This window comes from Bos taurus, chromosome 20 (assembly GCF_002263795.3).
Source record: "Bos taurus isolate L1 Dominette 01449 registration number 42190680 breed Hereford chromosome 20, ARS-UCD2.0, whole genome shotgun sequence".
Taxonomy (NCBI): domain Eukaryota; kingdom Metazoa; phylum Chordata; class Mammalia; order Artiodactyla; family Bovidae; genus Bos; species Bos taurus.
In genome coordinates, this window is record NC_037347.1 from 303,927 (window position 1) to 328,658 (window position 24,732).

Consider the following 24,732-nt stretch of genomic DNA (forward strand, 5'->3'; position numbering starts at 1 on the left):
AGAACTAAAAGGGTCTGTTTTTAGTTCTTTAGAATTGGCTTCTCAAAGTTCAGTTAGACAAGATGTCAGGGGTGGCGGGGGGGCGGGGGGAGTTTAAGACACTGGAATCATCACATTTACTTCAGTGAAGGAAATACATATTTTGACAGACTGATGACGATGGCAGGCATGTGTCTTGGGTTATTTTATTAGTATCATTAGAAGACTGATACATACTATAATGAGATGGCAGGATACAATGTAAGATAATTTTTGGAATGGTCAGAAATACAGCCTGAGTAAAATAAACTAGGCCAAACAAGGTACTTCTTTTCCCTCTTTTTGTTTTTTAAAAATTAGGTTCCCATATTCATAGTTCTAAGAGCTAGTTCCAGAAACTACACTAGTACAATAACCACTACTCAAATGTGGTTACTGAAAACTTGAAATAGGTTAAACTGAGTTGTGCTATAAGTGTGAAGTATATGCTGACTTTGAAGACTAAGTAGCAACAATCCTTTAAAAAACTCCTAGGTAACTTTTTAAATGTATTACATGTTGAAATGGTAACATACACTGCATTAAATAAAAATATTTAATTTAAAAGAATCTCATCTGTTTCGTTTTATTTTTTAAATGTGTCTACTAGACATTGATTTCTCATATTGATTTCTATTAGCACTGTTCAAGTACTTAGGAGCTCTGCAGCATTAAGTTGACTGGGATTAGAACCAAACCTATTTACCACTGTATGCTTACAAGCATTTTCTTGGGATTGTAATAAAAAACTAGAATCTTGGCAGCCTTCATCACAACTCTATGTTCTTATTAGAAATACTTATTAGTTATTCCAGTCATTCTAGACTATACAAGAGAAAAGCCAAGTCGTTCACTTTATATGCATTTTAGAAGGCAGAGCTTCAGGTTCAAAAGACAAAAAGTATGAATCATAGTCCCAAATTAACCAAAGTATTGATCAAACTAAATTTTATATACTTTTACCATTCCGTTTCTTTTAAAGACAGCCCCAAACCTGTAACTGCTAACATACGATTTGTCACAAGTGTAAAACTTAAAGCTATCATTTTAAAGCAAAATCTTTTTGTACAGATACCCAAATCACAAAATTCTAAAATAAACAGATAGCTTTTGGCTGAAATATCTAGTCACAAAATGGAAACATTTAAGCAGAAAATGTTTAATCATTATAGATTTTCAAAATGACCACTGACTGAAATGAATTCAAAGTTCCAAACATTCTAAATTCTAAAAAATTACCTTCACATGCTTTCCCCTCTGAACATTACTCTTATTCATATGTTCATGTCTACAGAGAAAGAAAAACTGAATTTTAAGTATTTGAATGCAAAACTTGAGAAATATCTTTATCAAGCAGCTCTTGAGAGTCAACTGAAAATTGTTCTTTATGGAGCAAAACTGTACTGTAAAAACACACTGTAACATTTCTTCCTTTCTGTAAACAAGTTTTAAACTCTTCAAAGTACATCCAGATTTTCAAAATACATCCAGATTACATCCAGATGTAATTTAAGGAAGTGAATTATTTTTTCCTAATTTCCCCAAGTCTTTCAACTACCTAAAATCATCACTAACAGTCTCAGAAAACTTCGCTGAACTATTATTGGATCTCCAAAACGTTACTGCAAAAGTAAACATCTGAAAAAATTTATAGCATTATTTAAAAATGACTTCAAAATATAGAATTCCAAGGCAAATGGATATACAAATTTTGGAACTATGTTTTTATTACCAGAATATACAATGATCCTTTCATAATTCTGCAATACTGCCTCAGATTCCCAGTTTCAAAACCATTGACCTTTAGATTTCCTTAACATCCATTTAGAATAAATGATTTTGTTGCTGCTCATAAAAGAAGAAAGTCTTTAGCTTTGATGCTTCAGACGTAAGTAAACAGAAATGGCTAACTCTGGGCCTAAGATAGATGTGGTGTAGAAAGAGCACAGAACCCTACCAATACACATAAACTAACTACGCCCCATTTGAAGCATTCTGGAACCTCAACGAACAGATTTTCAAGTAAGTAATTAAGCCTCCAATTAAAAATCATTTTTAAATGTACTGATAAACATATATATGTACTGATAATCAAAATACAAAAAATGCAGTATCACCAATTATGTGGTGATTTCCTAGGGTTCACTCTGAAATTCCAGGTAAAGTTTAACAATAGTATTTCTATTAAATTATGGCATTTGAAAGAGCTTATACTTCTGGGGGTAGATCACATAAACACACTTTTTGGGAGAAGATATGTTTGGAAAACAATAATGAATAATTAATATTTCTTTAACATTTCTAAAATCACATAAAAACGATCATTTCTAATTGCCATTTCAGTAAGATTCCACACAGGGTATGTTACTATCCATGTATTAGTAACCAAAACACACACAGAACAGATTTGTAACAAATATTCAGAATCAATTATTTTCATGAGTGAAACATTTCTGAGACTTTAAGATTCATGTTTGAACATACAGTACTGCAATGCTGGCTACATAAAATAAATAGAAAGTCTTTTTGAGAGGAAGCTCAATCATCAGAGGCTGTATTGCATTTAAGGATTTAACACTGGCTATATACAGAAAGAAAAGCAATCCAATTAGAAATATTTCATGTTACTGGAGCTCTCTTTTTAACATGGCAACATTTAGCAGCTTACCATTCTGACATTTAAAAATCAACAGGAAGAGTGCTACTCTTTTATCCTTTGGTTCCCAGTGAAAAATAACTCAGTAATAATGCCTCTGGTTTTCAGATCCTCTTGAATGACATTAGCAGAGATAAACCTGATACTTTAGCTGAAATTTGGCAGACCAAGAAGTGCACCGACTGCTCCAAAATATCCCTGTATAATTTAAAAACAATTATTCATGTAGTGCAGCTTTAAATTAGCATGTACTATTAACCGTTATTATAAACACATATTTGGTATAATCTATTTAAGAACATCAATTCAGAAAGGACGGCTTCCTCGGGGTGTGAAGAAAGGTAGTGGCTATAATGCAAGGAACAAGGGGTTTTAAGCAAAGGTGTATGTTCTGTTATCCTGAAGATTTCAAGGGCATTTATGACAGTAATCAAACATCTTAACAGCTGACAGGCAGCTGGATGGATGCTTGGGATAAAAGAACAGACAACTTATTTTTTTTAAAGCTTATTTACTGGCTGCTGCTCCACAGCTTGTGGGATCCCAGTTCCTGTAGCAAACCCGTGCCTGTAGCAATGGAAGCTCAGAAGCCTAACCACTGAACCACCAGGGAATTCCCCAACTTTCTAACAAATGTTTATACACTTAAAGAAAAAGAATAAAGAAAAAAAAAGAAGAAAGCTACCAATCTGTTATCAGATACTGAAAAAAAATTTTTCTTAAAGCCTGTATTCTCAAGATATAGACCTCTGAAATATATAAACAGTGACTTCTAGTTATTAAAGCTTCCTGGACTATTATGGCAATTCTGTGCTCTCCTTGCTTTTCCTGAACAAAGTTCCTGGGGCTCTGCTTGCCAACAGCACAGGGCATGCCAGGTGGACCTGCACAGGAGTGCCCGTTCTCACGTGTACAGCAAGAGCTACGGCAACAACACATGGGAGCTCGTGAGAGCACAGACACTCAGAATCTGTATTATGAAGATGATTAATAAAGTATCTAACTGATCAGAAACAAACCAATTCAAGGTACGTTTACATAATTCAAAACATTTTGTGAACTGGTATTTGGCCAGGTCAGAAAGTAACTGGGTATAGTGAAAGAAAAAAAAAAAATCTTAAAGAATGAACTCCAAAAATGTCAACAGTGGTTGAGGTTACCTCTGGAGGTAGGGGTGAGGTTGTGGTGGGAGGAATAAAGAGATTTTCATTACTAAATTATATATGTATTTTTACTGTTCATATTTAACATTTGTTCTCTCAGGGAGAAAAAAACAAAACAATGTAACAAATCCACTAAGTATAAAAGCAGTCCCAGAATTTAATGAGCTCACAGATCTGACACTGCCCTCTCTTGGTCAGAACTGTGACATTCTCATCCTAAAGGGAAGCCTGCAAGGTGTCAGTGACCCCCACCCCCGAACGCAACTGAAGTGCGGGAACCATACACTATTCAGGTAAATCACATTTTTATACTTTACTTTAAAAGTACCAGGCAAAGAACAATATATGAAACCTGTATACAAAAGCATGCTATTAAAATTCACAAAACTTGGTTTTTCCTATCGTACCTCATGCTCCAGAAATAACGCTTTCAGTTGACCTTTTGACCAATAGTCCAGTGCATATGCCAAAAGTTTCATTGAGAGAGTATTGACACGCAAAAAGTTTCCAACAAAGACAACTCTGTTTATTTTCTAAAAGAAAAGAAGAAGGAAAATAACTTGAAAAAAGAATTATCAGGTAGATTTTACAATACAATACAGATGAGTATTTACATCTATTTACAAATATAAACAATTACTACCTTTTATTAGTGCCTTCTACATTCCTGCTATATGCCTTCATCATCCTGAACACTTAAATTATTTCAGGACAAGTCACTACACTTGTCAAAATTCACAGAATATACACTAAGAGTGACCTCAGAAGTGAACTATGGACTCTCAGTGAGGTTCACCAACTGCAACAAACGGACCAAACTGGGCTGGACACTGAGAGCGGGGGAGGCCGTGCATCTGCGGGGTCAAGGCTGCACGCGAACTCTGGGCTTTCCACTCGGTTTTGCTGTGAACCTAAACCTGCTCTAAAAACTAAAGCCTAATCAAAACAGAAATGGTTTAGAAAGTCTCTAGCTAAATGATCTAGAGACAGACTTGTTATTGAAAATGGCTATAAATAATACATCTAGCAAAGAAAGTAATTTGGAGAAACATTACTGATGAGACAAAAGGAGACAAACCAAAGAAAGTATTTCAGAGGTGTTTAATTTTTTAAAAAAGCTGTAAACTGGTCAGCATGTTGCAGCTTATGCTCAGCAATAACATGAGAACTTTATCTTTAGCACTGGAGATAACACAGACTGGAATTCTGGCATAGCCATCCAATTCCCAGGGTTCCAGCATTCTCTGTACCCGGCCTAACCCATCAAGTCACTCTTTAATTTGGTTCCTTAGGTACCTCTAAGATTAGAAAATCACTGATGGAGAAAGCAATGTTTGAATTTCCAGAAAATCTGTATCTACTGTCACAATAATAGAGTATACATTTTTGCATACTGAATTTGTGAAGAGTGAAAACTATGCCCTTGACTGGCTTCCCCAATGGCTCAGTACAGTCTCTATACAGTCAGCAAAAACAAGACCGGGAAATGACTGTGGCTCAGATCATGAACTCCTTATTGCCAAATTCAGACTTAAATTGAAGAAAGTAGGGAAAACCACTAGACCATTCAGGTATGACCTAAATCAAATCCCTTATGATTATACTGTAGAAGTGAAAAATAGATATAAGAGACTAGATCTGATAGACAGACTGCCTGATGAACTATAGATGGAGGTTCATGACACTGTACAGGAGACAGGGATCAGATCATCCCCAAGAAAAAGAAATGCAAAAAAGCAAAATGGCTATCTGAGGAGGCCTTACAAACAGCTGTGAAAAGAAGCGAAGCGAAAAGCAAAAGACAAAAGGAAAGATATACCCATTTGAATGCAGAGTTCCAAAGAATAGCAAGGAGATAAGAAAGCCTTCCTCAGTGATCAGTGCAAAGAACTGATCAGAAGAAAACAATAGAATGGGCAAACTAGAGATCTCTTCAAAAAAATTAAGAGATATCAAGGGAACATTTCATGCAAAGATGGGCTCAAGAAAGGACAGAAATGGTATGGACCTAACAGAAGCAGAAGATATTAAGAAGAGGTGGCAAGAATACACAGAACTGTACAAAAAGATCTTCATGACCCAGAAAATCACAATGGTATGATCACTCACCTAGAGCCAGACATCCTGGAATGTGAAGTCAAGTGGGCCTAATGAACCATCACTACGAACAAACCTAGTGGAGGTGATGGAATTCCAGTGGAGCTATTTCAAATCCTAAAAGACGATGCTGTGAAAGTGCTGCACTCAATATGCCAGCAAATCTAGAAAACTCAGCAGTGGCCAGAAGACTGGAAAAGGTCAGTTTTCATTCCAATCCCTAAGAAAGGCAATGCCAAAGAATGCTCAAACTACCGGACAGTAGCACTCATCTCACACGCTAGTAAAGTAATGCTCAAAATTCTCCAAGCCAGGCTTCAACAATACGTGAACTGTGAACTTCCAGATGTTCAAGCTGGATTTAGAAAAGGCAGAGGAACCAGAGATCAAATTGCCAACATCCAATAGATCATTGAAAAAGCACGAGAGTTCCAGAAAAACATCTATTTCTGCTTTATTGACTATGCCAAAGCCTTTGACTGTGTGATCACAATCAACTGTGGAAAATTCTGAAAGAGATGGGAATATCAGACCACCTGACCTGCTTCTTGAGAAACGTATATGCAGGTCAGGAAGCAACAGTTAGAACTGGACATGGAACAACAGACTGGTTCCAAATAGGTAAAGGAGCTCGTCAAGGCTGTATATTGTCACCCTGCTTATTTAACTTGTTTGCAGAGTACACCGTAAGAAATCCTGGGCTGAAGAAGCACAAGGTGGAATCAACATGGCCGGGAGAAATATTAATAACCTCAGATATGCAGATGACACCACCCTTACGGCAGAAAGTGAAGAAGAACTAAAGAACCTCTTGATGAAAGTGAAAGAGGAGAGTGAAAATGTTGGCTTAAAGCTCAACATTCAGAAAATTAAGATCATGGCATCCAGTCGCATAACTTCATGGTGAAGCAGTGGCTGACTTTATTTTTGGGGGCTCCAAAAATCACTGCAGATGGTGATTGCAGCCATGAAATTAAAAGACACTCATTCCTTGGAAGGAAAGTTATGACCAACCTAGACAGCATATTCAAAAGCAGAGACATTACTTTGCCAACAAAGCTTCGTCTAGTCAAGGCTATGGTTTTTCCAGTGGTCATGTATGAATGTGAGAGTTGTGCTATACAGAAAGCTGAGCGCCAAAGAATTGATGCTTTTAAACCGTGGTTTTGGAGAAGACTCTTGAGAGTCCCTTGAACTGCAAGGAGATCCAACCAGTCCATCCTAAAGGAGCTCAGTCCTGAGTGTTCATTGGAAGGACTGATGTCGAAGCTGAAACTCCAATACTTTGGCCACCTGATACGAAGAACTGACTCAATGGAAAAGACCCTGATGCTAGGAAAGATTGAGGGCAGGAGGAGAAGGGGACGACAGAGGATGAGATGGCTGGATGGCATCACCGACTCAATGGAGATGAGTGTGAGTAAACTCCAGGAGTCGGTGATGGACAGGGAGGTGTAGTATGCCAGAGTCCACGGGGTCACAAAGAGTCGGACACGACTAAGCGACTGAACTGAACTCAGTAGTAAAGTGGTAAATGGCTCAGTGGTAAAGAATCTGCCTATAATGCAGGAGATGAGGGTTTAAGCCCTGGGTCAGAAATGGCAACCCACTCCAATATTCTTGCCTGAAAATCCCATGGACAGAGGAGCTGGTGGGCTATAGGCCATGGGGTCACAGGAGTTGGATGTAACAGAGCAACTAAACACAGTATTTCGGAACCTGTGACTTGGTGTCTTGTGGTGTATGGCCTTAATTACTGTTAATTCGTCAGTAAAAATGGACCTGTAAGAGCTAATAAAAAAGGTCCCAGATTACTGTCAGCCCCTCAAAGTGAAATATTTCCCAACTTTAGGTTAAAACACCTGCTAGTAGCTCCCTCAACTAACTTACTACACTGTTATAAAGAAACTTAAAAGACAGAATTCTGATTTTAAATTTGGAATAATTCAGAGCATTAATTCAAGCTTTTGCATAGTTGTTCTCTCTCTTGGAGCCTCCCTATCCCCCAAGATCTGCACCCATGATTCTCTCACCTTATTCAAATCTTTGCCTAAGAGTCACATTTTCAACAAAGGCTTCCTTTAACTACCTAATTACTTAATTTGTCCTCTGCCAATCTTTGGTCTACTCACAATGCTGTTTAATTTGTTTAATTTTCTCTCTCTTTTTTTTTTTTTTGCTGCACCTGGCATATAGGATCTTAGTTCCCTGACCAGGGATTGAACCCACACTCCCTGCAATGGAAGCTCAGAGTCTTAACTACCTGACCCGCCAGGAAAGTCCGTAATTTTCCCTTTTTAAAAAATAGCATTTCCTACCTAATACTAAACAATTTACTTATTTACTGTATCACTAGAACAGCTGTAAGCTTCACAAAGTCAGGGATTTTTGTTTTCTTCACTAATTTACCTCAAGTGCCCAGAATAATACCTGGCAAATGATACTCTGCAAATATTTATTCAATGAATAAATGAAAGAGTGAACAAATGAAGAAGTCCTTCATAAAGTACAATTTCCAACTATATTTACAACAACTAAATGGGCACATATACCTACTACATGAAGGCAGAACTGTACGATCTTCTTTAACAAACATAACCAATTATGAGGTAAACCCAGCAGTACATGCTTTCTGTACGTGTCCACCACTCAAATGTCATGTGCAGAGCAGCCTCAGCGCCTTCATAGCCCTGTACAATGCTGCTTGATCCATATGCAACAAGGCAGCACTGTAAAGAAGCCGAGGGCAGCAAGGAACCTCCAAGTTCTCATCAAGTGCAACATTAACAGGAAGAAAAAACACAAAGCACCCACACTTTCAGGATTTAGTTACCTCAAAATGTTTTACTGTTTAGGGGGAATCTCTCTTTTACGATTTCAAGATATTTAGGCCATACATTTCCGAAAAGGTTGCTGGATAAATGTAAATATCTCTTTGTCCTAATTTCCAATTTGAATGATCTGCTCCTTTAAATGAAGTATCACAGTTGGGCAGGTAACATATATATTAGTGTACCTTGGGATTTAATGGATTAAGAGATCTAAATCCTAGAGGCCTCCTTAAGAATCCTGCTACATGTACAGAAAACTCCAACTCACATTTTTCATGTAATTAAAAAAACTTACCTCATTAACAGCACACATTCGTGCTATAGAACCAATGTTATTGGTGATAGTAACTAAAGTAGCTCTTGCTAGATCTTCTTTACTAACAGATTCTCGCTTCTCCTTATAAATCATATTCCCAAAACTGCAGAGAAATGAAAAACAAAATCAAATCTGCTGATTAACAAGCAACAGCTCATACATTTTGGAACTACAGCCTACAGATAAATCTACACATGTGCAAAATAAGGTATACATGTACAAAGTTACTTAATGACCCAAGGACCTGCACATAGCAGACACTGGGAACAACCCAAACATACATCAAACTGATCGTCACACAATGAAACACCATGAAGCTATTCATGAAAGAGAGAGAAGAAGGAGGGGACGCAGAAAAGGGAGGACAAAGAGGAAGACGGAGGCGGAAAAAGAGAGAGAGAGGTAAGGGAGCAGGCAAACAGACTAGGAAATACTGCTGTTCCAGACGACACAACCACCCCTCTTATCCATGAAGGACTGGCTCCAGGACCCTCCTTGGACACCAACATCAATAGATGCTCAGGTCCCTTGTACAAAATGATGTAGTATTTCCATATAACCTATATATATATATATGTATATATATATATATATATCATCTCCATATTACTTAATACAATATAAGCACTATGTAAATAGTTGCCCAGGCACAGCAGATTCAAATTTTGCTTTTGCAACTTTCGGGACATATTTTTAATCTGAGGATGGCTGATTGTGTAGGTGCAGGACCATGGTAAGGGGAGTGAACTGTATACTGTATGCTATAAAATGCTATATAATGGCATTTTAACGTTATCTTCTAAAAGTTACCTTTTAGAAGAGGAGGATAAGGATATGTATTTGTATTTGCATAGAGAAACACTAGACGGATACTCAAGAATGAATAGAAGTTTCCTACAACGCACTGAGGGGAGACTTCGTAATGTAAATTTAATTTTGAAATCACACAGATATTCAAAACTTATAAATGAACTGGGTAAAAGGAAGCCCCCTTACAACTTCCTGATACACTGCTTTCTAAAACCTAAGTAAGCAAGCTTAATTACAGTGTAAATGTTAAATTTACCTAGATGCCACGGCCCAGCCAGGCAGACCAAATCTTTCATAATCTCCCCCGTAAATATCACGGACGAGTTTGTCAGCTTGCGTGCTGTCACCTTTCGATGCCATTTCAAGAGCCTCTTCAAAACTTTCACAGCCAGTCAACAAGCTACATAAACCCAGAAAGGTACCCCCTCCAAGGCTAAAGAAAACAAACAAAATGTGGTAAGTTGCATTTACACACTGCATTCTTTCTCCAATGTAAAAGGATGGAGCACTCACTTATTCAGTTAAACACATGAATAGAAAACATTTACTAAACCTAAGAAAAATGCAAAGCAAAACCAAACTTATCAGATCAAAGAATAAACCAAAGGAAAAAAATCCTGTTGTGGAAACAACATGACACGGGAGACCTTCTGTGTCTCATGTCTTCACCTGGTACTGCACACTGTAACTGCTGAAAACGCGCGTCATTGTGTGCGTGAAAAACGAGTGTTTAAACAAAAGTTAGCACCACACAAATTAAAAGGAAAATTGTAACTCTAAGTCAACACATAAACATTTACATGACTCTGAAATGAATACAGTGAGATCATTTACAGACAGAAATTAACTTGGTTTTAATACTCTTTGAATATGCTCATAAAATGAAATCATGTTTCTCTAATCCTTAAAATCAAAACCTTTGCTCCTTTAATCTCACCTGAATTTCTAACAGATTCTACTCCTGAATCACTGTTGGAATCTAGTTAACAGACTGAATTTCTATCTTTTTGAATTGACTTAAGTAGGTAATACTTCCCTGTAATTCTCTGGCATAGAGTTACAATGGAGGTAGATTTTCAGTCACCATAGAAATAGAATACTAATTAAATTTAAGTACCATTCAAATAGGCGTACTATATTGAAATTACAAGTTTTTCTGGGGACTTCCCTGGCAGTCAAGTGGTTAAGACTCTGTGCTGCCAAAGCAGGGGCCGTGGGTTTGTTCCCTGGTCTAGGAGCTAAGATTTCACGTTACACCAAGAGGCCAAAAAATAAAGTGTTTTCCACTCCCACACCCTCGCTGCCACAAAACAACCTAATTTAAGAATCCTAAAATCTATCTTCGTCAAGTTTCCTTAAAAGTTGATGAAGTACATATTAGAATCATAAGGTAAATTTAAAAATCTCATTTCACATCTATATTTCAGGTATTATAGAAAAAAAGAAAGTTGCTCAGTCATGTCTGACTCTGTGACCCTGTGGACTGTACCCTACCAGGCTCCTCTGTCCATGGAATTCTCCAGCAAAGAATACTGAAGTGGGTAGCCATTCCCTTCTCCAGGGGATTTTTCCCAACCCAGGGATTGAACTGGTTCTTCTAAATTGCATTGCAGGCGGATTCTTTACTATCTGAGCCACCAGGTAAGAACTCATGTTAAATTCATCCTATTGAATTAATTAGAAGGTTGCTAAATACTTCAACTTAAAAAAAAAAAACACTATTATTTTCAGCTACACTGGGTCTGTGTTGCTGCATGGGCAACACCACAGAGGGGACGGCGGGGTCCACTCTCCAGTTGTGGCACACAGGCTGTTCACAGTGCTGGCTTCTCCTGATGCGGGGCACCGGCTCTAGTGCGCAGGCTTCGGCAACTGTGGCTCCCAAGCTCTAGAGCACAGGTTCAATAATGTGGTGCATGGGCTTAGTTGCTCAGCAGTATGTGGGATTTTCCCAGATCAGGGATCAAACCCACGTTTCCTGCATTGGCAGGTGGATTCTTTACCACAGAGCCATCAGGGAAACCCCAAATACTCTGCACTTTATTATGAATCAAATAGCAGGTGGTAAGCTTTAGGCTTAAATATATCTATATAAAAATGAGAAAAATGTTTTGGAAAATGGAAGTATTATTGGAATCATTCCAGATAAAAATTCATGCTTCATTATGGAAATTTTAATGACAACTGACACTAACCAATACAAACATTTCATGATTTTAGTTTGAGTCTACACACATGCCTTATAAAACAGTACTATCTGCAACACTACAACTTTTACTCTACATTTCTAGCTATTGCATAATACACTTTTTCTGATGAAGCTACCATATAGATAGATAAATTTCACAATTTCTAAGAATAAAACAATATGAATGCTGCTCTAAGAACAAAAATGCTACCACCTTGTTCCGGTTACTCGTTTATAGTTGTCTTTGGAATGGACTGCTAAAATACTGACTCCCGAACCAATGTTCACTACCAGGAGCGGATAGGGATCGTCCAGGTTAAAAGGCATCTTTTGGCACCTCTCAGGTTCTGAGGCATTAGCAAAATAATAGCACTCTGCTTGTCCATTGAAACTGACAGAGTCTATGTACAGCAAGCCCTTCACAAGGCAGTCAAGTTCATCCAGTTTGTGCAGGTGGAGGTTTCCAATCTGTAAACAAACCCCAAAACAAGTTTTATAAAGTGAACAAAGAACAGCACTCAAAATACTTAAGTATATAATTTTCATGTACTTCACAAAACTTCAAAACCAGCTACAACCCCTGCATTTTTACTTGCTTTCTTTTGTAAGAGATTTTGAAGCCCCAAAATCTCTTAGGGGCTTCATTTAGTCCAGTGGTTCTCAGGAGTGGTAGTATTACTTCTAGAGGCATTCTGAAAACCTGTCGGGACATTTTAGTTTTCATCAAGATGGGGAGGAGGGAAGAATCAAACTAACATTTAGTGGGCAGGGACTTGGGTGGGGTACCAGATATCTGGAGTGGGCGGGCAGTTGTGCAAAACAAAGAATTAACCCTTTTTCTGCATTATCTTTGAACATTCTGACAAGATATTTTTGTTCAGACAGTAGTAGGAAAATGTTTTTAATAACCTGAGCCTATGTAAACAAGTGTTTTATCTATCTATGTGTATAAATACAAGGTATTTTTTACACGGTTTTAAATACATCCTAAATTTACAAGGAATGCAACCGTCATATAAACTAAGAAGTGTTGCACTTTTGTTTGGAACTTTATCTTGTGTAATATCACAATAGCAACACCACTTACATATTTGACTCTCCAATAAAATTTACTGTATCGATCTAGCATGTGTGGCTTTAGAAATTAAGATCTATGTACACACGTAAGTGGGTGCTCAGGTGCTCAGTCCTGTCCGACTCTTTGTGATGCCACAGACTACAACCCGCCAGGCTCCTCTATCCAGGGAATTTTCCAGGTGAGAATACTGGAATGGGTGGCCATTACCTTCTCCAAGAGATCTTCCCGAACCAGGGATCAAACCTGTGTCTTCTGCGTCTCCTGCACTGGCAGGATTCTTTACCACTGAGCCACCTGGAAAGCCCTAATCTATGTCCATACAAGCATCTAAATCTAACTACTTCATTATGCCCTCCCGTGTGACCCTACCAGAGAATCTACCTACTTCTACTTACCGATATACAAAATTAATCAGTTATACCTTAATTTCCTATGTTTATATTATAGTTTCAGTACTAATGTGAAATTATTAAATTCATTTTTGGTTAGTAAAGAGTAGATTATATTTGCTATAAAAGATCTGAGCTTTGATAATGCTTTCCCATTCTCTAAGGACTTATGAGGTATCACTCCTGAGGATACTTATCAGGTATCCTCCTTGAGTTCCCATGGCATCTCTTTTCATAGCAATAGTATTAATCATAATGCACTGTACTTCTGTTTGTAATTCACTTAACCATGTGGTCTAGGAAACTGTACTCTTTGACAGCCTAGTCTGTGTCTTATTCCTAGCTGAGTTCTCAGTGTCTAGCACAATAACCTAATAAATACTACATGCTCAAATATTAACTTAATAAATGACTGAACACCAACAAAAACAAATATTATAAAACCTCATCACTAGAAAATACTTATATTTCTTTTAAGAAAAATTAGAACTCTCCAATTTGAATACCAGTATTTCCAATGGCTTGACAAGAGGTGGCTTCAAGGACACTCCTTTTGGCAAGAACACTGGCAACCATTAAGTATCACACATCCAAACAAACTGGTTTCAAATTCATGTAATTTATGGTCAGATTACTCAATAAACTGAATACAAATCAGTACTACTCATCATTTTTTTTTACTAAAAAAAAAAATTTTTAGTAAAAATTTATAGACTTTTAAGCTACCCCAAATTACAAGGTATTCACTTCTGTGAGCCATATAAGTGATCATTTATGCTCTATTAATAGATTTTTCTTAAATGACTTTGAGAAATTCACAGGCATATTTAAATGGTCCTCTTTCACTTTTCACTTTCATGCATTGGAGAAGGAAATGGCAACCTACTCCAGTGTTCTTGACTGGAGAATCCCAGGGACAGGGGAACCTGGTGGGCTGCTGTCTATGAGGTCGCATAGTCGGACACGACTGAAGCGACTTAGCAGCAGCAGCAGCGTGCATATTTTCAAGAAAAACAAATTTCAGTAAATCTAAGTATCAACTTGTTAATCTTTGTTCTAATGGGAAGGACTGGAATCTTGGCAAACCCCTACCAGCACAGAAATCAATACTTGCATAATCCTCTTGCTACATCCAAATGACCCCCTCCCCCCACTTCAAGATTCAAATTTGGTGGGGTTGATGATATAAAACCCAAGAAAAAAAGGGGTAACAGGAACTTCATTCAGGTGTCTATTAATCAAAACATACAGACTTTAGCTGGAGTCTGGGAAGATGGGTGTCCTTAGGAGAGATGACTAGATCAATACTCAAAAAACCAGGCAAACACAGAATAACAATATGCAAATATTTCAAGCCCCATTTATATCTGGCTTTGCACACTACCAAATTCACTGGAGTCTATGTCTACTGTAACTTTGTAGCAGTTCCTAAACTTACCAGATTTTACCAAATATTATGTATAACAGGCCCAACTCTGGCCAATTTTTACTCACTGTATAAAGGTTTTTAAATGGTTCAATCAAAAGTTAAGTCACGTAGATGAATGGATAAATTAAGTTGTACATATTTACAATGGAATATTACTCAGCCACAAGGAGGAAAGAATTTGATCAGTGGAGGAAGCACAAGCTGGAATCAAGATTGCCAGGAGAAATATCAATAACCTCAGATATGCAGATGATACTACCCATATGGCAGAAAGTGAAGAGGAACTAAAGAGCCTCTTGATGAAAGTAAAGAGTAGAATGAAAAAGTTGGCTTAAAGCTCAACATTCAGAAAACTAAGATCACGGCATCTGGTCCCATCACTTCATGGGAAACAGATGGGGAAACAGCAGCTAACTTTATTTTTCTGGGCTCCAAAATCACTGCAGATGGTGACTGCAGCCATGTCCTTGGAAGGAAAGTTATGACCAACCTAAACAGCATATTGAAAAGCACTTTGTCAACAAAGGTCCGCCTAGTCAAGGCTATGGTTTTTCCAGTGGTCATGTATGGATGTGAGCGTTGGACAAAAAGAAAGCTGAGCACCAAAGAATTGATGCTTTTGAACCGTGGTGTTGGAGAAGACTCTTGAGAGTCCCTTGGACTGTAAGGAGATCCAATCAGTCCATTCTAAAGGAGATCAGTCCTGGGTGTTTATTGGAAGGACGGATGTTGAAGCTGAAACTCTAATACTTTGGCCACTTGATGTGAAGAGCTGACTCATTGGAAAAGACCCTGATGCTGGGAAAGATTTAGGGCAGGAGGAGAAGGGGATGACAGAGGGTGAGATGGTTGGATGGCATCACCAACTCAATGGACACGGAAGTTGGTCATGGACAGGGAAGCCTGGCGTGCTGCAGTTCATGGGGTCGCAAAGAGTCGGAAACGACTGAGCGACTGAACTGAACTGAGTGAGGCAGATGAACCTAGAGCCTGTTTTACAGAGTGAACTAAGTCAAAAAGAGAAAGACAAATATCATGTATTAACACATATATATGGAATCGAGAAAAATGGTACTGATGTATCTGTTTGCAGGGTAGCAATACAGACACAGATAGTGCAGACTTGTGCACACAGCTGGGGAAGGAGAGGGTGGGAAGAACTGAGAGAGCTCCAATGAAACATGTGCACTGTGTGTGTGTTGTCGCCTCTGACTCTGCAGCTCTATGGACCATAGCCTGCCAGGCTTCTGTCCCCGGGATTTTCCAGGCAAGAATACTGGAGTGGGTTGCCATTTCCTACTCCAGGATCTTCCCAACCCAGGGACTGAACCCATATCTCTTGCATCACTTCCACTGGCAGGCGGATTCTTTACCTTGCCAATGTAAAATAGATAGCCAGCGGGAATTTGCTGTACAATATGAGGAGCTCAACCTGGTGCTCTGTGACAACCTAGAGGGGTGGGAGGGAGGCTCAAGAGGGAGTGGACATATGTACACCTATGGGGAATCAATGCTGATGTATGGCAGAAAACAACACAACACTGTAAAGCAAATATCCTAATACAAATTTAAAAAGAAAAAAGGGGGGGGGCAAGTCAATAATATATACTTCCTCTGTATCAGCACAGAGAACCAGTCCAAGGAACATACCAGACAGAAACCAGGCCCCATATTTTAAAAACTGAAGAGAACGGGTATCAATTTTTGCCTCTGAGTGAAATACCTACTGTGCGAAAATCTTTTTCAAACTTGTAAGCACCACCTCCTGTAGCACATAGCACCGTGTGTAATGTTGAGAAGTTTTTATCTCTCCCCATTTGGATAAAAGTAGGCAGGTCCTGGGTTGGAAATCTGATAAAGTGCAAGTTCCCTCTCCGGCCAAAAAGTGTTAAATCTTTCAGTTCAAGGTGTACATCCCGAATACCAGTGGATCCATATGCTACATTAGAAGTCAAATATTTCCGGATACTTTTTAAGCTCTCAACTTCTTCTTGTTCTTCCTCTGCTGTGATATCAATAGGTTCAAAATATGATAGCTTTACCAGAGTTCCCCCGATGTCCATGCCAAACCACGGGAAAGCTGTGGATAAAAAATTAAAATATATATCTTGATTTTGGAAATACAAATGAGGAACTAGTTAATTAACCACAAACTTTATTTACTGTGAACCATGCACTCAGTCAACTTATGAAGTAAGACACATCTTCCATGTGCAACTCACCCTTTTCCCTTCAAAGTGTTACTCTGTGCATTTTCTAAAAACCCTGAAACCTAGGATTCCTGGATCCCAAGGACCTTTTAATTCTTGCTCTGTGACAATCTAGAGGGGTGGGAGGGAGGCTCAAGAGGGAGTGGACATATGTATATCTATGGATAATCCATGCTGATGTATGGCAGAAACCATATATCACACACCTGTCACAAGTAGGCATTTCTTTTCATTTACTATATACTTATCATGTGCTCCAGGAGATTAAGACAAAAAATAGGACCAATTTTGTCTTAATAGTTGTATGTCATCACCTTTTGAAAATGTTTCTAAAAAGATTTTAATGTAATAAAATTGGTCTAGAATCATGTCAAGTAACCCAAGAGAAAAGAACCTCCTTATAAGAAACTTTTTCCTTTGCCCATTAAACTTACTAGGCTTCTTTAAGGGCCTCTGGTTAATAAAAATTAGCTGTTGATAACGTTACCTGGAGATAGGCACACTCGGGTAGGGAGCATCATCTGGACTTGGGACTTGGTACTCTTACTAACTGGGCTGTTTGACACTGGAGAAACCACTAACCTGTCAAAACCTTAGTTTCCTTAAGGTCTCTTTCTCTTCTCTGGGATCTTAATCATCATGACAGTGAATGAAAACTAATTTCATAGTTAAGATACATAGATTACAAAATGCCTAACAGCAGGTATTTAACAGTTCATTACGCATAAGTTGTCAAGGATAAGTAGTTCCCTCTAAAATTCCACTCTGTTTCTTCAGCATTTATATTTACTTGGTATGAGTGTACCGTTAGAAACTGGGAACATCAACTCAATGAGAAAGGATTCTGTACATTTCTCTGTTCAGGCACTATGCTCTTGTCACCTATAGATTTGTATAAACAACTAAGATGCTGAAGAAACTAAATTTTCTCTGTTTTGTCAGGTGGCTAGCAATGGAGGCCATCTTAAATAAGTAAAAAAAATAGAGTCAGCTCTTAAAGGAGGGGTAACTGGAGACGCTATAATGCAGAACATGATGTTTTAGTAACCATAACATACAAACTAGAACATGATAGCTCCCTGCTTTCTTGCAGAGATCCCTTCAGTTCAGCAGAGTTCTAGAATTTATTTCCTTATGCCAGAGAATCAATCACCATTCAAAAAGTATGGAGGAGGCCATCAGAATACAGAAAATACATGTTCTTAATTATGATCCACTCCTTTCATTCTAGCAAGTGATCTAACTGCCATTGCCATTAAAGCAAATATTTAAGCTGGTTACTTTGTCATTAACCAAAGGGAGAGGGAGAATGGCCACGAAATTAAAGTTTATTTACTTACAATAAAACTACAAAGTTAAGTACAACCACAGGCCTACTGATAGCTCCAAGAGGTAAGAAAAATATCACTTTCTAAAGAAATCAGGCAAATCTATCAATAGCTTTGTTGCTTCTAGCCTAGGGACAGGTTAAAAGTAGGTTACAGTACAAAAGCATCCTACTTCCTACATATAGCCTAAGCATTTCTCATTCTTTTGGGAATAAAACTCTGCACTGTCAAGGTGGGGGGAAAAAAAAAGAACCAAAATACACATCTAATGAACAAAATACACAATCTATAAATATAAATAACTCCTCTGATGATGGCAAATAAACATTATCTTCTCCAGTCTTTTGAGCATTTCCTAGAATCTCTCAAGATCTGTTTATGTGACCCTCCAAAAAACAGGAGCTTCTACTCTATTTCTGACCTAAGCCCAAGAGAACTGCTCTATCAGTCCCCCATAAGTAACAAAAATATCCAGAACCACCTTAAGCAGAGTGCTACCTACCAGGCAGATTATGTATGCAAAAGAAGAAAACTGAATGTCTTTTCAGATAATTAAACAGAAGATATTCTAGCCACAAGGGCAGACTGTTCATTTCCAAACAAGCTGTGCAGGAGTTTCCTAGTGGCCTACTGGTTAGGACCCCCAGCTTTCACTGCCATGGTCAGGGTTCAATTCCTGGTTGGGGAACCAAGCAAAGCAAAAAGCTGCTTGGTGTGGCCAAAACTAACTAACTAAATAAAAGTTTGGTCTTTCCTTAAGTGTTGGTAAGGGTAGGGGAGAAGCATTAAAAAGCTATTTAATTGAGACTGGCCCCATGTAGATTTTTGCCCAAAGGGATACTATGCCAAACTAGATTTAATTGTTCTTTAGCAGAAAGAGAAGGCAAAAGGTGAAAATGTTCAAAACATTAGTGGATTATTTTAAGGAACAAAATTCTAAACTGGACACGTGCACTAGTAAATTCCAGATATGGCTCAAGTTCTTGAATAAAAGGCATTTCACTCTTCCCAAGAATCATTCCAAATAAAAGTGCTGTTTTCAGACAGACTAAGAAAATAAACCATTTTCACACCTTCAGTATTATAATTCCTCAGACAAGCTTCAGAAGATATCCCCCATTTTGATAAATTAGTTACATCTCAGGGGATATCAGAAACTATCACCTTCAACTGCACCTTACCATCCATTTGAAGTGATTCTTCCTAAGTAGTGACTCAGTTTATAAACAGGCCAAATTACACAGAAGCAAACAGCACACATATGCTACATACCCCTCTCTGGTCTTGACAGAACCTTCAGGTATCTGACTGCTTGGATCAGCAAAGCACGCATACAAGCCTATACCGCACCACATTATAATATGCATATAAACGGGGCAGGGGCGGGGGGATGTACTGTACGGGGTCTTCACAGCGGGGTGTGGGATTAGTTGTCCTGCAGCAGGTGGGCTCTTAAGTTCCCCAACCAGGGACAGAACCTGGGCCCACAGCAGTGAAAGCCCAGAATCTTAACCACTGGACAGCCAGGGAATTCCTTTATATATAAAACTTTTATTATCACCTTGTTAATCATGTTGCATGCCATACAGGTAACCAAAACAAAGGCTGACCCTTAACTTAGAAAGTCACATGAGCTGAGATACAGAGGACCACCACTGTTGAGACCTTTATTACCTATTATTTAAGTAGAGTGAAGAACACAAGTAAAGGTAAAGCAAATATTGCCATCGTTTTGGTTTTAGCAAAAAACTTGCATTAATGTTTCACTTCATCCTTCCCCTGGAGTTAAATACACAATTTCAAATGCTCACCCTTTAGTTATACAATCTACAGGATGAATTCCTTTTCTTCTTTTCTGCTTAAATACATGCATGTGGTTTATAAGCTGGTATATTATTAGTGATGCATCAAAAAACCCAATGTTTTCTAACACTTATCTGTTAAGGAAGTGTGCCACACCAAAGTCACTTGCTTACCTAGTATGAGACACACTCTGAGTTATTAGTGCCCCTCTAAGGAGTAAACAACGCAACGCATGGACACATGCCTTACGTACCAGGTGCTCACTAAAGTTATAATCAAAGAAAGAAGCCCTACACAAGAACTCAAAACAAAACAAAATAAATATTTCTTTAGCTAACCCGAGTGGTTTGAAACATCAGAAATACTGTCCAGGGATTTCCCTGGCAGTCCAGTGCTTAAGACTCAAAGCTCCCAATGCAGGAGGCAAGGGTTCCATCTCTGGTCTGGGAACTACGATTCCACATGCTGCGCAGCTTGGGCCAAAAAACAAAGAAAAGAAATAATACTTTCCAGATATATATATATATATATGTATGTATGTATGTATGTATGTATGTATGTATGTATCCACAACAGTTCATAGTTGAAATACTTTCTTTACCACGGCACAAAAACAAGACGTTCTTTATATTTATTGTAAAGAACTGAGTAGACCTAAAGTCATCTTCTGCATATTAGAAACTGGCAATGTTATTTCAGGCTTCTAAATCATATTAACTGACTTTTTCAGCATAATTAATGGTCTCACAACGTACCACAATGTAGTAATAAGTAAATTACTTCTAAAAAACTAGGTGATCTTATGGTTGCCAGGGAAGGGGGAGAGGGATTCCTAGGGAGTTTGGGATGGACACATACACATTGCTGTATTTAAAATGGATAACCAACAAGGATCTACTGTATAGGGCATGGAATTCTGCTCAACGTTATGCAGCAGCCTAGATGGGAGGTGGGTTTGGGGGAGAATGGCCGAGCTGCTCTGCTGTGCACCAGAAACTACCACAACTTTGTCAGAGGGTTATACCCCACTACAAAAAGTTAAAAGATAAAAAAATAAACATATAAAAATAGGTTATTAGTCCTCAAACCTGTTTATTTTATAAACTCTAAATTATCATCTTTGCTAAATATGAAACACCTTTGACAGAGATGGTATCCACACCTGATTACAAGTTTGCCCAATCTAAGTAATCAAACTGTTGTGGCAAAAATAAAATACCACGGGGTCAGAATATATGCTTGTCAAGGTTCAACTCACTTTCCTAAATGGAAATTCTAAAACAGGCTGAGAAAACGTATGTGTTGAAGGAAGATGTCCAACTGTTCTACTTTACAGCATCTGTTTAAGATTCATTTGATTTAGCAAATGTTAAATTAGAAGTGTTTCTATATTACTGTCATTAAAGCCTTCACATCACTATTGTATACACTGATGAAGGAGAACTCTTTATCTACCATTCTTTTAAAAAAAATCATTGTTTAAAAAATGTTTTAGGGGACTTCGCTGGTGGCTCAGTGGTTAAGACTCTGCACCCACAATGCAGCAGGCCAGGGTCCAACCAGTGGTTGGGAAACTTGAGACCCAGCTGCAATGATGACCCAGAGCAGCCAAATAAACATTAAAAAAAAAAAAAAAAACGTGTTTTAGTTGGCAGATAAAACCACCAGATCAGAAAGGTTTGTGCTTCCTTAAGTATTCAGACTATGCCCTACAGGTGCAAAACAAAAAACAAAAAACAAAAAAACGAAGGACTATGAGTCAGGAGCCCGAGGGCATCGAACCTTATTTAGCATAGAGTAGGTCGGTGCAGCCTCGGAAAAGTTACTCCGGTGCCCAGTAAGTTCAATTTCCTCAGCATTAAATTAAAACTAAATTATCTCACATTTAAATGACAATAAGCAGATTTCAGAGAGCTTTGGTATGTTGACTCTCCACGGAGGTTTTCAAAAAACCGGAGGGGCGGTAAAAGGCAAGATCGCGCTCCGTTTTTACAGCAAGAGATTTCCTAGAACTGTTAGGAGAATCAAATGACACTGTAAAGTGGCAAAATACCAATACATTTCTAAGACAGAAGCATGCATCCCGTATTCCTAGTGGCCCTGAAGAATGGATTTCAAGTATGACAATGGCTGAGTGATTAAATAAGGCATTTATAGAAGTTTTAAATAGTCTAAAAATAAAAGGAAGCAAATAAAAGCGACCTACTCTCTTTAAATATAGGGGAAAAAATTTTACGTACATGCTCTATAGTCTTAAAAAAATCTGTATATGAGTAGTCACCAAAACATTCTTAGAGGTCTGCTCTGAGTGGCGGGAATACCGGTAGTTTTGCTCTTTTAACAACGAAGAACTATTTGTCATTCTAAATAAAAACACACTATGGTAATCACCCACCGGCAGGTTACACGCACGTGTGTTTAAAAGCTCTAATTGTAACAACAGTGACAACTCCCGGGAACCGTGGATTTCAAGGACACAAGCAAAAAACTCAAAGATTAAAAAAAAAAAAGTTATGAATGTCCCCGCGCAATTTGACAGCCGTGACCACCAGTTTGCAGCTTTACTTCAGAGGAAACTGGGAACGCGGACTGGTAGCTCTAATCTTGCCTGCCAAACCCCGAAACAAAAATTCCCGCTTGCACCTCCCAGATCTCAGGGAGGAAGTGCGAGAAAAGGCCAGGGGGGGCGGCAAGTGCTCGCCAGCCGAGCTTAGGGGGATGGGAAGAGAGCCTGGAACCTGGTGCTGAAAACGTCCCTCCGCCCCCATCCCGCGCGGTGCCGGCGGGAGCAACCCGTTTCGAAGCAGGCCGCCCGGCCAAGGGCTTTCGAGACGCGGCCTGACGTGCTCTCCCAACCCGACGAACCCAAACCCCCATCTTACAGGGTTTCTTGGCATCCTTGATCTTCATGGCGTCTGCCTGAGGGGCGAGGGGTAGCCTCTAGTCCGGCGCGCGGAGGGCAGTAGCTACGACTCCAGAGGTGGCTCTGGGCCGCGCGGGGAGGCCGGGCCAGTTCCTCCCCTCGGGCCGGGCTGGGCGGGCCAAGGGCGGGGCGGCGGCGCCTAAAGCTAGGCCCGGCCCAAGGGGCGGCCCCCCACCCCCTAGAGGGGCGGCCGGGACCGAGCAAGTAGGGGCAGGCCGCCGGCCTCGCCGATCCGGGGCCCCCGCCGCCGCTCCAAACAAAAGGCCCCGGTCCCCTGAGCCGCCGCCGCCGCACGGAGAACCAGCCCGCCCAGGCCCAGCTCCCACGTGATGCAAGCCCCCACTCCCTCCGCTCTCCGCCCTGCTGCTGGGGATTGTAGTTTCCCGAGTGGCGAGGACCCACTCTCAGGCTACAGTCCTGTAGATGTACTACAAAACCCAGGATGCATCGCGGGCCCTCCTCCGAGGCCCCTGCCCTTCCGGAGGTGGCCTCAGAGTGGTCCCAGAGAGAAGGGGGCGGGGCTTTAATCACGCCAGTGATGAGGCAACCAATGGAGACTGATGTGGGCGGGCTTCGGAAGTCCAGCTCGCTAGCCTCGCCCGGCAGGGGAGAGAGAAGGGGAAGGAACTCTTTGCTGGTCCTGTCATGGCTGTCCTGCAAGTTGCAGACTTCCCCTGGAGGCAGAAAATGTGGTCAGTGTGCCAGAAAAAACGCTATAAGTACAGGGCTCTAGAGTCGCTCTTTAAAAAATACCGCTGAATACATTTGTAAATTAAAGTTATTCACGAAGAAATCCGCTGGCTTAATAGACACTTCGAATGCTGGAGTTGGGATGATGATGGGAGTCATAGTAATGGCAATAACAATAATAAGTACCATTTACTGAATGTTTACCATTCAGTAACCATTCTACCAACAGTCATGCGCACTCTGCTAAGCATTTTGGGGGAATTATTTAATTCAGTATCTTTGTGAAGTGTGTGCAATTATTTATCACTCATTTTGAAGAAGAGACAGGATCTGAGAAGTTGTCACTTGCAGAGAAGGCGCCCTTTGCTGTGGTTCCATGTCCCCTCAGCTCCCTTCTTCCAAAGGGAAGACTAACTTCCAGAGAAAAAAATGCCCTTGTTTGCACTCCTTCCCCTGTGCCTTCTAGGTTCTGAGTCCTCTGGAATGGGAAGGGACAGCTTGCGGGGGAGGGTCTTCTCCTGGCCTCCCCTCCCCCAATTAGCTGATCAGGAATTTAGTGATTGTGGCAGTAAATGATTTGAGAGTTGGCAATGGAGGACTGAGCCTTACTGCACCTTCTTTGTGGAGATTATGACAAGGATTGTGAATAAGAACTGGAAGGGACACAAACCATCATTTAGGGAGCAGATACGAAGAGATAGCACTTTACAAGTTGCTTTTCTTAAATTTTAACTTAAGTTTAATCCTTATCACCCTTTGAAATATAATGATTAAAAATTCAAACTTGTTCACTTCTTGGTTCT

The 24,732-nt window shown here is 39.5% G+C and overlaps 1 protein-coding gene and 1 non-coding gene across 2 annotated transcripts; both read right to left on the minus strand.

Moving 5' to 3' along the window:
* Positions 1 to 1,727: 1,727 nt before the first annotated feature.
* Positions 1,728 to 23,541, minus strand: PANK3 (pantothenate kinase 3). The gene is made up of 7 exons (NM_001075463.1): positions 23,199 to 23,541; positions 16,703 to 17,055; positions 12,294 to 12,547; positions 10,148 to 10,324; positions 9,061 to 9,184; positions 4,245 to 4,370; positions 1,728 to 2,872 (listed from the first exon to the last, which is right to left on the minus strand). The coding sequence occupies exons 1-7, from the start codon at positions 23,224 to 23,226 to the stop codon at positions 2,822 to 2,824; spliced, it is 1,113 nt and encodes a 370-aa protein (NP_001068931.1). The 5' UTR covers positions 23,227 to 23,541; the 3' UTR covers positions 1,728 to 2,821.
* Positions 8,613 to 8,684, minus strand: MIR103-1 (microRNA mir-103-1). Its single transcript, NR_031265.1, has one exon. It is a non-coding gene; the product is annotated as a microRNA mir-103-1 (primary transcript).
* Positions 23,542 to 24,732: the final 1,191 nt, after the last annotated feature.